The sequence below is a fragment of the Diuraphis noxia genome, unplaced genomic scaffold (assembly GCF_037042655.1).
Source record: "Diuraphis noxia isolate RWA-SAM2 unplaced genomic scaffold, SU_Dnox_SAM2 contig0003, whole genome shotgun sequence".
NCBI classification, from domain to species: Eukaryota; Metazoa; Arthropoda; class Insecta; order Hemiptera; family Aphididae; genus Diuraphis; species Diuraphis noxia.
Window position 1 is genome coordinate 82,619,921 of NW_028301713.1, and position 14,493 is coordinate 82,634,413.

Below are 14,493 nucleotides of genomic sequence, written 5' to 3' on the forward strand. Positions count from 1 at the left end.
CTTGCAGCTTATCAGTATCAGATTTAGCTGTCTTATCTATAGTATTTGTCACTTTGTCAGTTGTCAATATTTACTATTTAGAGGCGAGAGGCCACAAGTGTACAAAATACAAATGTAAACTATTCTTTAATCTATGCTTGTAAGTTGAGATCCTGAAATCCTGAGTCGAGTTCCGATATACTGCAGGCTACTGTATGTTTTATGTATGCTGCATAATGCATTGCTCAACACGGACCAGTGAATCAGATGATTATTGACGATATTACCTCATCAATATTAATAATAACGACTAATTAACGTCAATTTTAATATTTGAATTTTCAAACGTAAGTACATAACTACGACTTGAATTATTAGAATATTTTGTCCTGTGCTTGGGGTGTTGAAAATCTTGGGACTTCCGCATTGATTGTGCCTGTTGATAATGGATAAGACTATGGAAAGGAAGTTTTTGAAAACCACTGTTTGCGGAATATTGATGGAAATTGGATTTCAAGCAGCAGAACCAGGTGCTTTGGAGACCCTCGTCGAAATGCTCTTTAGTGGTCAGTAAATTTTATCGCAACTGGCTATATGCCTTAATTAATTTTATATTTCAGTTGTTTGAATAATAATTAATATATGATTAAAATGATAGGTACCTAATGGGCAAAACTATTAAGTGTCTTGTCTAATACTTATCTGGAAGCCATGACATACCTACCTTTTACTAAACATTTTTCATTATAATTAATGTGAGTTCCATAACACAATTTTACTGAGTGACCTTTTTTTTAATTCACAGCTACATATTGGGTTTGATTGAGTATTTACTTTTTTATTTTGTGTAACTTATAATATAATATTATTAGTATTTATTACCTTATGTACCATCTGAAATTTTACTACACTAGTCAGCTAAAAAATTGATAAATGAAATACAAACAATTTCAACCATAAACTGTTCCTTATTTGTTTCAAATGAATTGTTATTGCAATAGGTATTGCTTCTGAAGATCACTTGCAAACAATGTATTAATATGCATAAATATTATCACTCAACACCTCTTATGTAAAAATATAATTTCTTTTCTAATTTCGAGTTAGTATAGATAATATATTTAAGCGAATAAGTTTATAGTGATTTTCATAAACCTATAATAAAAAAAAAAATTATTGATCATCTATATTATTATGTATTATTCTCATATTGTGATATGTAATTTCTCATATATATGAAATTAAAATGCATTTTATATTTTCAACATCAGCTGTGTTCCACAGGTTTAATATTGCGAGGGTGGTTCACTGGTACCACTAAAATAAAAATAAATAAATCATACATTTTTAAAAATCTTTAATATTGAATTTAGAATATAGAGACAAAAAAAAATAATAATTAATAAAAATCATATTAAATAAAACATATTTTTTTACCATGATTTCCATATAATTTTTCTTAAAATTATGAGACAATAATTGGTGTTTGGTATAAACGTTTAGTCATAAAGATATATTCTTTTTATTTTATGTATTATTTAATTTATATTAAAGACTAACTTTCAGTTTATATCGTAAAATATCAAATGATATGATTATTATTCTAAATTATTTTTTATTAAGTTATTATTCTACATTACAATTTACAATATGGGAATTATTGAGTATCCTTAAATAAAATGTACCTATCTTACTGTGCTTCTGATTCTAATGAAAATATTGTACATTTTCAATGATAATATTTTATATTAAAAATTATAATTATTTAAAGTGTTATTTGTAATTAATACAATATATTTAAATGTTTTTATTTTATTTTAGTGTTATCCCAAGTGGGAAATAGTAGTCGTCGTTATGCAGAAGTAGCTGGGCGTCTCGAGCCTCTTGGTGCCGATGTTATGATGGGCTTAATCGACATGGGTCTATTCAAGAATGCATCCAGCCTATTAGCTTATGCCAAACGATCAAATAGAGCTGTCCTCCCTAGTCCTGTTCCATCTGTACAGCCCCGTCAAACAAGTAACCTACAAGCAGGGACAAGACTGCCACATCCACCATATATGCCAAGTCATATGCCAGCTTTTCCAGATCCACATGCATACATTAGGACCCCAGTAAGAACTCTAGTTCTGTGTCAATATATAACACACATATTAATTTCTACAACACAATACATTATTTATTTTCAGACACACAAACAACCAGTAACTGAATATGAAGCGATCAGAGAAAAATCTGCTATTCAAAAGCATGAACTTGAAAAATCTTTAATAAAATTTTTAATAAAAACTGGCCCAACTGAGAGTTTATTTTTGAACCAAGAAAATGATTGCTTTGCTTGTAAGTATAATATTACCTTATAAAGTTATAACTTAATTTTCCAAACAGTCTTGAGTACTATTAATTCAGAATGAGATTTTGGAGAGCCAAATTAATTTAAGTTTATAAAAAAACACTATGATTAATTTTTTTAGTTGAATATTTCTCAACAATGATGACTTTTTTTTCTATTCCATTGGGTACTTACTTTTTTTTACTATTATTAGGAATATAAAACAAAACAATTGTACAATAATGTGGTACAATACAAAGTTATGATGATAAATTGTAAAAGTGCTATATGAATTATAGCTTGAATTGGAAGTTACCCATTGGTAATAACTCATATACTTATTAGTTTAACAAATTGTGACTTTAAGTAAATTTATCAAGAAAGGAAAGTGATACAATTTATTTTGTAAGGTTTGGCGTCAAAGATCAATTTGAAATGATATTGTTTTTAATAAAGTTTTTAAAAAGCTTGGATCGAGCAGATATCAAATAGTTTAGTTGAACTCCAAATTTGATACATCATTATTAGGTTTTTTTTATTATAGCTTTAAGTTACAACTAACATAGCTCAACATTATTAGTTATGAGTGTTATTACCATACTAAGTCTAATCACATCTTTGTACAATAATAATCTGGTTTGAAATTGAATTTGGGCTTTAAAAGAAGACCCAGTCTATTTCAATTGGTTCAGTTTGCGATAGCACATTAAATCGATTTTTTGATATACATAGTTTTTATATCTGTTAATATTTTGATTTGGAGAGTTTGACTCTGAGGAAGTTGAGTAATATCTTTTATCAGTGTGATATGTCCCGCCATAATTGTTCAGCCTATTTTCGTTTGGATGAAAGATTTGGCCAATACAGGTGATAATAACAGTGACTTAAGAAATAAAATTTCAAATAGTTGTGTGAATGTGTGATGTCTTTCATTGTCGTTTCCGTAGTCGCTTTATTGATTACAATTAATACATGACCTACAATTATTTTGTTTCTGGTGCTTTGACCCCTTCAAGCCAGGATGTGAAGTTTGTGTACCTCTAGTATCAATCCACTATCAACTATAAATATAGACAAAGCCGTAACAAGGTTTATCAGCACTCCTGTTTCTTTAACATATTTTTGACCTTAACTAAAAACTTTTCAAGTATACCTGAGTGGTTAGACAATACTTTTAACTTCTTATGCACATAACCTGTTAAACACAAGAACAACATTTAAATTTACCATTGCAATATTAAGGATAATCAATGTCAAGATGACAGAAAACATTTTTTTACATTGATGTATACGTGGTTAATTGAAATAATGAATCCTTTTTCATAATGGTGTTCAATCACTAAAATTAAGTTTATTCCCAAAACCAATCTTCTCTAAATTCAATCCTAATAAAAACAAGAAAGAGAGTATCCACATTCCATGCAAATATATCAGTACATGTATACAGGGTGTCCCGCGAGGATTTACCCAATGCAATATCAGACAAAATCATTGAGATATCAAAGTTCTGGTTTTGTTATAAGACTCAAAGGGATAAGAACAATAATTTTTTGATTTTTTAATTTATTTTAATGTTTTTGTAAAAAAATTAAGAAATATATATTTTTTATTTAATTATTTCCAAAAAAAATAATGATAACCATTTTGTAGAGTTTATTTTTCTGAAAATATTGAACGTACTAAAATTTTATTTACATCAATATCCTGCTTTTTAGTATTTTTTCTAGTTTAGAAAAACTAAAATATGATTATAACTAGGCATACTGAAAACGTTTGAAAGACCTGGACATTATACATGTCAAAAAAATTTCAGAGCTTTCATTAATAAATGTTTTTTTTTTTTGTTCTAGTGATAGCTAATAAGCCACAACAACCTGCATACATCTCAGCATTGTTACCTCAAGATCAAGTATTTGACGAGGATCCAGATGAAAATGAAATACCACTACCTACTAAAAAAATGAAGTTCAAAAAAGATATTCAGATTAAAGAAGAATTTGATGAAAATGAAGAACAAGAAAATGAAAACGAAGAAGAAGAAGATTTAAATAATGGTGATGAAACTGAATCAAAACCAGAAGAACCCATTGACAACCCTTTCTTGAGACCTGTTAAGTATCCAGCCGCCCCTTAAAACTGTTGAACTGGTCATATAACACATTTTTAGAAAATCATCTTGACTATTACTATTAAAGTATTTTTTTAAACCAAATATGTAATCAGTCCCAGACCATTGTACATTTTGTTACATATTGTTATTTTAAGTAAAATAATTTATCTTATGAAAAGTCAGTGTTTTAAATTTAAACTCAAACCTTAATATTTATTCTATTTTATATCAAATGGAAAGGCTGGTTAGTGAGATAAGAATTAAAATTAATTTATATAATGATTAATACCAATTAAGTTACTTTATTTCACACAGTAATTTCATAATTTAACAGATTACATTTTATTTTAAAATTGTATAAGTATTATATAATATATTAATATACTAAGTAATTATTTATTTTTCAAATTTTTTTAAATTGCATGTTTAATATTTCATCTCTTAGCGTATATTATAGTAACATAGTGGGACGTGGTGGCCAAGCGGTCTAACCCGTTGGCTGTGGCTAAGCCGGACCAGGTTTGATCCTCAATCATCAGGTGGCATTTTTCTCCGGGCAAGTCACGGTGTCTGGAAAACAAGTGCCGCCATCCCCCACTCCGGGGCATGGCAGAAACCTACGGGTACCCCATTAGAAATTCTGCCAAACAGGCCTCTGGTGTAGGTTAGGTTAGTACACCCGGACAATAGCGCCATACGAGTTTATTTTATAGTATCATACCCGTATATGGCACAAACAAGTTAGTCGTAATTTCAACTAATTTGTAGTTAGGAAATGGAGTGCTGTTATCTACTACTTATGGGAGACAATTCTTTTTTCCACTATATATTGGTATGTGCAGTGTCGCAGTGATGTTCCCATAAAATTTAATGACCCAGCACTTTAACAATGTCAATAAAAAAGTATAGAAAGCTAAAAAATTCTTCCATACACCATTACATTAATTAAATTTTAAGCTATGACATGTGACTATGTAATTAATCTTTTTGATTTTTGTATTGAAAGAATTGTCGTTTAAATTTATATCTAGGATAATAATCCTAAAAATATTTAACCAGAACAGATAATTTATATTTGAAAAAAAATCAAAATTGTCAATATTTTATGGAAAAATTTTAAGAGAAAAGTTGTGTTTTTCACAAATTTAATTATTCTGAAAAGGAAGAAGTGTTGTGTGAATTTCTAAATATTAATAATTTACAATAATGTACTTAGTACTTACATTATAAATGTAATTAATTTTTAACACAAAATTGGTTCAACTAATTTCATATCATATAATATGTTTTGCAATTTTAAGACAAAGATAACACATGCAGGGCTTGAGACCTGGAGTCATCTTGAAGTTATACAATTTTCAAAATTTTGTTTTAAAGATAATAAATAGAATGATAAAGTAATTGACACATATTTCCCGTGGAGTTTCCAGCTCTCGGTAGCCTCTCTCTTCAGACAGTCCAGATAGTGTGAACTACCCGGAAAGTGATGCCGCCCAAGAAATCAGCCCAGCCACTACACCCCTCTCACACAATATTATAATGTCGGTTGAACTGGTTGAAGTGTAAAATGTATTATTATTTTAAGGAAACTGGAAAGATACCTTGGATAAATAAGTGAATAACTATAAGAGCTGCCATTAAATTAGTGAAAACTGTAGATTTAATATCCTGAAATAAAATGTAAATAAAAAAGGGGCCTGGTGCATAATTCTGTACTGCCTTCTGGGCCACAAAAATCGCTGAATGAGCCTGGTATTACCATACAATGGTAATCACTTTTACAACTACACGTCGCTTTAGTCATCCATAACACAATATTCTATATTATATTATTTGTTATTAGTTTATTACTGTTTCTTTATGACAGTGGTCCCCAGTTCCTCACATCGCGGCCTGCACTAAAATTAAATTGACATTCTAAAATCCAAATTTCAAGAAAAACATTTGTTCATTAACTTTTCCTACAATACCCTTTTCTAACAAAATATTCTATCTCGTTTTATTATCCTCCGCTAAAATCAGTATTTCAGTGAACAGTTGCAAATATATATATTTTTAACTAATATCATACTATTATTGAAAAGTTTCTTCAATCAAGCCAACCAAGCTTTTTTACGTATTCCTCTGTGCTCTATCTATAGTACTTATTGAAAAAATATGTTAAACAGATTGTACAAATTAAAGTTAATTTAATTTAAAAAAATATATATAAGCGGCCAGCAACTTATTTTCAAAAATTAAATTTGGTGCTTTCCAAATTTTCATAATGAAGACCATTGGCCATTGCTTAATATCTTAGATCGCGACATCGTGTACAACCTGTAACTGTGTTATTGAAATATTTATTCAATTGATCTAATGCAGCTAATGGCTATAACCATATAAATATGTATATATATTTATATGTTTATGCTAATGAGTAATGGTTAATGCCTTGATATTATTTATTTTTTGTAGTATATTAGGTTATTAGTTAGTACTGTTATTAGTATACTGTATCAAACTATCAAATACTCTATAATATGACAATACGGGACAGATAAGAATCACGACATACGTATGCCCCCCAGAATCTTAGTGGTTGCCTACACATATTCTGCTAAGCGCTTATTGAGTATATTTTGCTGTCAGTGTCAGCCTGCGTGACCATATAGTCATTCTTATTTCACATTTTATTATTTTGAAATTTAAAATTAAACTGTTGTTTTTCAATTAATTTATATACTAATATTTGACATATGTGTTATATAATAAACTCTCATTATGGAAAATGTAAAAAATATTAACTCAAAATACAGATTAGAAAATATTAAAATATCTCAGGATAAATAATACCTAAGTTAATAAGTTAGGTATAGGTAAGAAAAAAATTTAAACAGCCCATAAGTTACTAATGTATGATAGATATATTATTATAGTGTATATATTTATTAGTAATAAATTATTACATAGTGTAAAATAAATAGTAAAAATAGTATGTACTAGGTACCTACCTAATTTACAAGTTCATATTTATTTTTATTTTTTGTTTTTAATCATTTTTGAAAGCAGGCATGTTATTACATTTTTTTATAAAAGAATTTATACTTACATTTAATATCTTATCTACTAATAAAAACTTACAATTTAAACAAATATTTGGTTTTATAGCTATATACAAATTAATTAGTTCAATCATTTTGATTTTGACTCCAATCTTACTTTTTTTAAATAAATTATTAATATTTTTATAAAATAAGCATATAATTTTACTTACAAAAATAATTGTACTTTTAAATGGATAAAGTAAATTACATTCATCATATTGTTTCATAGGAATAAATGTATTTTCGACAACATTAGTAATATTATTTTTATCTTCTGTAGCTAATTGATCAAGGCATTCAATATGACTTAGTTTGGAACATGCCCAACCAGTTACATATGCTATGGAATTATCTTCGTGCAAATCCAACTGTATGAATGCAATGTTCATGGCACTCAAATTTTCATCAAACGAGGAGTCCATTTTGTTAGCTAATGAATATTCATTTTCCAAATGTATTAATTTCATATTAAATTTTTGTTTATTCTTCAATAAGTCATTGCATTTGGTCAAAAACTCACAAGCTTCTATTTCACAATTTCCAGATGTAGGAGGAACTAGAAGTTGTTGTGTTACGCACATTCGTATGGCCGAATAAAACTTAGACGAATCTGGCGCAACATTATTTTCACCTTTTGCTCGTAGTACAGAAAATAAACTTTCCACACAATCTTGGGTCAGTCGTCTAGTAAGCAAATATTCAAATTCAAAATTATTTTGTAAATCCTTAAACAGCATTTTCAAACTATTAATATTTGAAAGCCAGCCACTAATACACGGTGGGTGTTTTTTTTTGGCATTTTGAATTTCTAATTTTGTTAAAATTTCATAAGACTCATTTAAAAAGATCCAATGCTTCGAATTGTTAGTCAATGGTTTTCGAAATATTTTTGGTTCATCGAATGTACAACTATTGAACATATCAAACAAGTCATCTATTATCTTCACAAATTTTGCAGTATGTAAAGCTTTTGAGTTCATTAAATTATTTTCAATTAGGGTAAACATAGCTGAACTTACAGTATGACTGAAAGTTTGAGTAGCTAGGCACACTCTCATTGGTGAAAAAGGTGGTAATTGTATGTGCTGATCTTTAAGCTTTGGTGCTAACTGTGAAACTTTATTTTTATTAATATTATAAAATTGTATTATATCTGACCATGAATATACTTCATTTTTATATATAAAATCATATTTGTTTAAATTGTTCCGTACAGATTTAATTAAGTGAGGTGTGTCATACATAAAATATATTTTTTCATCTTCAAATGTCAAGAATGGTTCATCAATTGTTATTTTTAACAGATTTCTCAGTTTTTGATTATTTGTGCCCTGATCACAAATTATTACTTTGGGTATTAAGTCTATAGATTTAAGTTTTTTTATTGTAGTCATAATAATAGTTTTCAACTTCAAACCAGAGATTGGACCTTGGACCTTTTGAAAAAAAATAGCCAACCACTTGTTTCCAAGGTTGTTTGATTCCTTTAACCATTATAACAAGTGCTTGATCACATAATAAACTATTTTTTGTTTCTATTATAGCTCCAAAGTCTTCAAACCCAGAAAATACGTCATTTTGTGAATTATATGTTACAAATCTTTTAATTGACATCTCATCAAAAATGATTGAAACTGCTTTCTCCTATAGAGTTGACAATATAAATTTATTCTTCATTATTTTTAAAATATTATCATTAATACCACAAGAAAAATTTAAACAATGAAGCCATCGTCTTAGTGATCTTATTGTTGGTAAGCATAGGTATTTTCTCATAAATAAATATCCTTTAGGGGAGTTATAATAAAGACTAAGTGCAAAACTTTTTTCTTCCTCTTTAAATCGCCATGCTTTTTTTTCATATTCATCAGTCTTATTTGTGTTTTTAGAAGAGAATTGTTGAATATTACTTCGCATTTTTGTTTCTTCAGTTCACATATTTGTTTATTTTTCGCATGCATAGATTTCTGATAATATCTTATTTTATTTTTGAATTTATTAATTTTATTTCTACACTCATTTAAATTTTGACTGGTGTTTTTTAATGAATTACCTAAAACCATACATTAATTTTAATATTGATTTTTTAAGATTTATTTTATTTTATTCAGTGTGATAATTCAAACATAATTTAATACTGACAAGAAAGAAAACTATCAAAATCAGTTTGTGGTTGTCCAAAATTATAAAGACCTAGGTTTATGTGCTGGAATTCTACACATATTGCTTTCTATAATAACATAAAAATTATTTTTCAATGACAACTCATATAATATATTATAACAATTAATATGTATATGTTACCAGATTTATATCCATCCTGGCAGTGTATCTACTGTTGGAATTAAAATATGGTTATCTTTATACTCTATTAATGAAAGCTCCCGAGTCTGCACATAAATATTTTCATTTATCCCTATTTAAATTTAACAGTACAATTAATATAATATGTAGAATTGTTCCTGTAATTGAATATATTACTTGTATTCAATCCTGGTTTTATTGGACTCCATCCTGGTACTTTATCTTCTGTTGGGATTGAAACATTATTTTCACTATACACATTAGAATCATTAGATGCAGACGATATTTCCAGTTCTTTCAAAGACATTTTTCCAGGAACAGACCATTTATACAGGATTCTTAATATTTTTGAATAAATGTTGTATATTATATATATATTATAATTATTATTGTTGTGAAATATTTTATAATACCATTTCCATTTTATTTCGTTTTACCTTTTTTTTATCTGTCCAAATACAATAATCATTTTCTGTAAAATGGTTGGAACAAATTGTAGAACATTTTATTTTTTGAAAGCCATAATTGAAATAGTTATTTATGATACTTTGATTTTTACTCTGATCAACCCTTATTTTACAACTGAAATAGTTAATTAATACTATTTTAATACAGCATTCAATATTATTCCATAAAAATCTATAAAAATAATTATAGTAATAGTGTTTCAAATGTATCAATATTTATTTGTTTAACATAGGTTAAATCCATTGTTTGAGAAATTATTTTTTTTATTTTTGTTTTTATATGTCTATTTGCAACGATTTATCATTGAATTCATATAAAACATAACCATTATAGTGAATTATTCAATGACAAGGTACGATTGATGCCTAACTTTACCCAATTTTTATAGTTAGCATAACTTTTATGTTATGAATGTTATTTTTTTTTACAATTAGTAAAAATGTGTTTTTAATAAAACCATGACCTTTATTAAGATTACGTTCATTACGATGAACACAAATCACAATAAATACAATTAGCTCTTAACATTTATTGGGGAAAAAAACTAACAAGGAATTGGTATAGTAATAACACAACTATTATTATTTACAAATTACTTTCAATAAATGTTAATTCAATTGCCAAAAACTACTTATAAAGTAATTTTTTTTATTAACTTTTAATGTAGTGATGTCACAAAGAAAAAAAGTCACAATTATAATATTTTAATGGATTCATATTAATAATATGTAATATAAATTTTTTAAGACATTAATTAAACTAAACTTTAAATTTAACTTACAATTTATCATTTGTGGGAAATTTATGAAATGTTAATTCCGGATTTTTCCTGCTATTGTTTTTACAATTCCAAAATGAACAACTCTCGTGTGAAGTCATTTTACAATGGTTAATGGTTGGTATAAAAAACAAAAGACTTCATCGCAAAATATTCGGAGAAATACAAAAACAAGGATAGATCGATCAAATTTCCATAGATTTATATAATAGTCAATAATACCATCCTCCCCCACCATAATTAATAGAATAAACCTTGAATTATTTATTTATTTTTAGCTCAGATTTGTGGTATTAATTTATCTATTTTCTATGATATTAATATTCAATTTTAATTATTAATATTATAACCAATCAGTATTTCGAATAAAGGCGGGATATTTGAATAGAATTAAAATTGTTTTTATATAGGCAACTTATGTACACAAGGGACGAATAGGCAACCACTACGATTTCGGGGAGCTATGTCGACGTTTGTTATCATTAACTGTCCCGTATTGTCATTATGGAGTATTTGACTGTATAGGTACTAGTATTTAATATTAATATACTTAATTTGAGTTTTTCATTTCGTGATAGTAAATATTATTGTTGAATGTTGATACCACCAATACCATAGAACAGTGCCAATGCCCAATACCATGGCTGTGGCTCAACATATTTAATTCATCATTCTATTCTGTGGTGAATGGTGATACCGCAGCTGTAAGGGTTAAACTTCGATTACGCTTAATCAGCTGATAACAGATATTTAATATTTAACCTTGCAAATTCGGCCGATTAAACTCCGGTTAACTTTAATCAGAGACGGTACAACTCATAATAATATAATAATATAATATATGTCTATGGTACAACTGGCCCTAAGGTTACCAGGTCATCTGCGATCTCCTTGGCCTCTGTTAAGAACGTTTTGAGATAATACGAGACGCAAGATCTGAGATTCTGAGATAGTATGCTGTGTTTTGTTTACATCGAATACTGTAGATGTTCTACTCGAAGTGGGCTTTGGTAAAATAACAAATAACAATAATATTATTATCGTAGTAGTAGGTGGTGGCGTTAATGATTCAATATCATTATTCGCATTGCTTGTTTAAGTTTAGAAACATATCGTTTTAATGCGCGTGATGCTATTATGATAAGACTATTTATTTTGACTTCGAATTCGACGAGCTTGTCGTTTAAACCGTTTTGCGTTCATTTCGATTTAGAAGTATTGTATAACGTTTAACCGGAAGACGTAAGTAGGACATAATTGGATATGGTTCGTCATTGTTGTGTAGATAATTGAGTGGGCTCTTGGATTTTGGACTATATATAAATATCATTTACATGTACGAATATCGGTAAAAATTGAATATAAGCAGTAATTATGGTTAAAAACGAAGAAATGCATTACATCGATTCCGACGACCAAGAAGAAAGCGCTGGTGAAAAGAAGATCATAGACATCAAGTGAGTTGTATTTTGGAAATGTAATATTATTTATTATTTTTACGTAGTGTTTAATATTAATATATGAAATAATTGTTTTGAGTGATGTGTAAAAAAAAATCAGAAATATAGTTTTTTTCTAAGATTTTTTTTTTCATGTTTATTCAATAACCAGTCATTTGTTGTTAAATGATAGACAGTGTTTATGAATGAATCCCCTACAAGGATAAACAATTATTTCTAATACACGGTATTTTTATGCTTTTTCTTTCATTTAATGAACTAATATGTATGTAGTTACCTAATTAGAATATCTACTTATCTACCTACATTTAATTTTTAATATTTCATATCATATAACTCAACAATGAGAAATAATGATACAATGCATATCTCTATAGCTGTACCTTTTGTATATAAATTCAGATAAAATTATTAAATTGTAAACCATTAAATTAATGTTATAATAATGATAATAAAATTAAAAAAATCTTTTGTCAACAAAAACAAATTTATAAATATATACCATGAAATCACTGAGAATAACATTGACAGCTAACATAGTCAATATCAGTTTAATATTCAGTAACAACATCACTGATATTAAGTTATTTTATTTTATCATTATTTCCATTTTTCTACATAAATACAAACAATTGATTAATGTGGTGTCAAGTAGTAAATGTAATATTTTATACTATTCACATTATATTACTTGTTTCAATATTTCCATTACATTTAAATTGAGTAAAAAAAATTATGAAAGTAGTGAAAATGTAGACGTCCCTGATTGCAACTCTTGTTCATTTAATAATATTATAATAGACATTATAATAATCGGTTATAGGATATATTGAAAATCAGACTCATTAATTTGAGAATTGTAATGTAGTAATGCAGTCATTTTTTGAAATAGTAAGTGTAACCGTAAACGGTGGTGTGTGGAGAGCAAAGTCTCCCACTAGTCACTTAGAGGTAAAAGATTTTAGCACTCCCAAGTTTAAGACTGAATGTGCGCCTATGCTTGTCAATAGTTTAAAGTGATATGAAGGCCTTTAATTTTATATCACTATTCACAATATGTCAGTATGTAATATATAGATATGTCAATAACAAGTACTTTATCTTATAGAATATAGATTTTAATGGATTTTAATTACAATTGTTGAAATAAATATAAATACATATTATATTAGGTATATCAATTACACTTAAATAGGCATTTATGATTATAAGTACCTATCTATTTTATTTTACATATATATATATATTAATTTAATTATTAGGTACCTTGTATACATTTATTTAAGTAATATATAATTAGAGTTATAACAATGTAATTATCTAGGGTTATATATTAGGATAAAGAATTGTTGAAGCATTTAAAAATATAGTATACAAATCAATTTGTTAATTTTTTTTTTTAAACTCATTAGTCATATATTTAAAATACTACAAATACAACATTGACAAAATTTTAAATTATGTTTTTACCTACTCTATACTCTATTTAAAATAAAAAAGATACCTGTGCATCTAAATTAGAGCATTGTTTCATTATGTATAAGGCATACTGATTGTAGACTTTGTCAGAGTGATGGCCGACAGATAAGTGTCTGACCGTCACAAATAAAAGCTAGTTTCTGCATAAGAACACTCCTATTCTAAACAGAATATAATATTGGCCTAGATGTTTGAAATTTCCAGAAATTAATATTAATATTAAGTTTTTTTATGCATGATATGATTTAAGAAATATTTTTACTACAGATATTAGAGCCTTTTTTTGTAAATATTAAAAAAATGTTTGCCAGTGTTAAACTGCTTAAAAATGTAATAAATTATTTATCATAAGTTATTTTAATAGTAGTTTAAATGTGTTAATGTGTTATAAATACTCAAGCGTTTAAAGCTTAAATTTGACAAAAATTCATTAAAATCACAAAATTTTCCAATTATTTTGTAATTCTAAGAGTTCATAATTGTGGGGGTGGGAAGAC

General features: G+C 27.2%; 2 protein-coding genes and 1 long non-coding RNA gene across 5 annotated transcripts in view; 2 read left to right on the plus strand and 1 right to left on the minus strand.

Annotated features, from left to right (window-relative positions):
- Window positions 1–12: 12 nt before the first annotated feature.
- On the plus strand, window positions 13–4,816 carry Taf8 (TBP-associated factor 8). The gene is made up of 4 exons (XM_015523679.2): window positions 13–545; window positions 1,801–2,093; window positions 2,169–2,319; window positions 4,162–4,816. The coding sequence occupies exons 1-4, from the start codon at window positions 425–427 to the stop codon at window positions 4,443–4,445; spliced, it is 849 nt and encodes a 282-aa protein (XP_015379165.2). The 5' UTR covers window positions 13–424; the 3' UTR covers window positions 4,446–4,816.
- A 4,862-nt stretch (window positions 4,817–9,678) lies between these two features.
- On the minus strand, window positions 9,679–10,360 carry LOC149057885 (uncharacterized). Its single transcript, XR_016191266.1, has 4 exons — window positions 10,249–10,360; window positions 9,989–10,149; window positions 9,812–9,923; window positions 9,679–9,737 (listed from the first exon to the last, which is right to left on the minus strand). It is a non-coding gene; the product is annotated as an uncharacterized LOC149057885 (long non-coding RNA).
- Window positions 10,361–12,040: 1,680 nt separating this feature from the next.
- The window catches only part of pyd (zonula occludens-like protein polychaetoid), a 38,463-nt gene continuing 36,010 nt past the window's right edge, over window positions 12,041–14,493 (plus strand). The window contains exons 1-2 of one of the 3 annotated variants that reach the window (XM_015523660.2): window positions 12,041–12,323; window positions 12,427–12,514. In XM_015523660.2, the coding sequence (XP_015379146.1) occupies window positions 12,432–12,514 (83 nt within the window). In that variant the 5' untranslated portion in view covers window positions 12,041–12,323; window positions 12,427–12,431. Of the gene's footprint in view, window positions 12,515–14,493 lie in introns of all 3 variants that reach the window. The other 2 variants (XM_015523661.2, XM_015523659.2) reach the window with 2 other exon arrangements.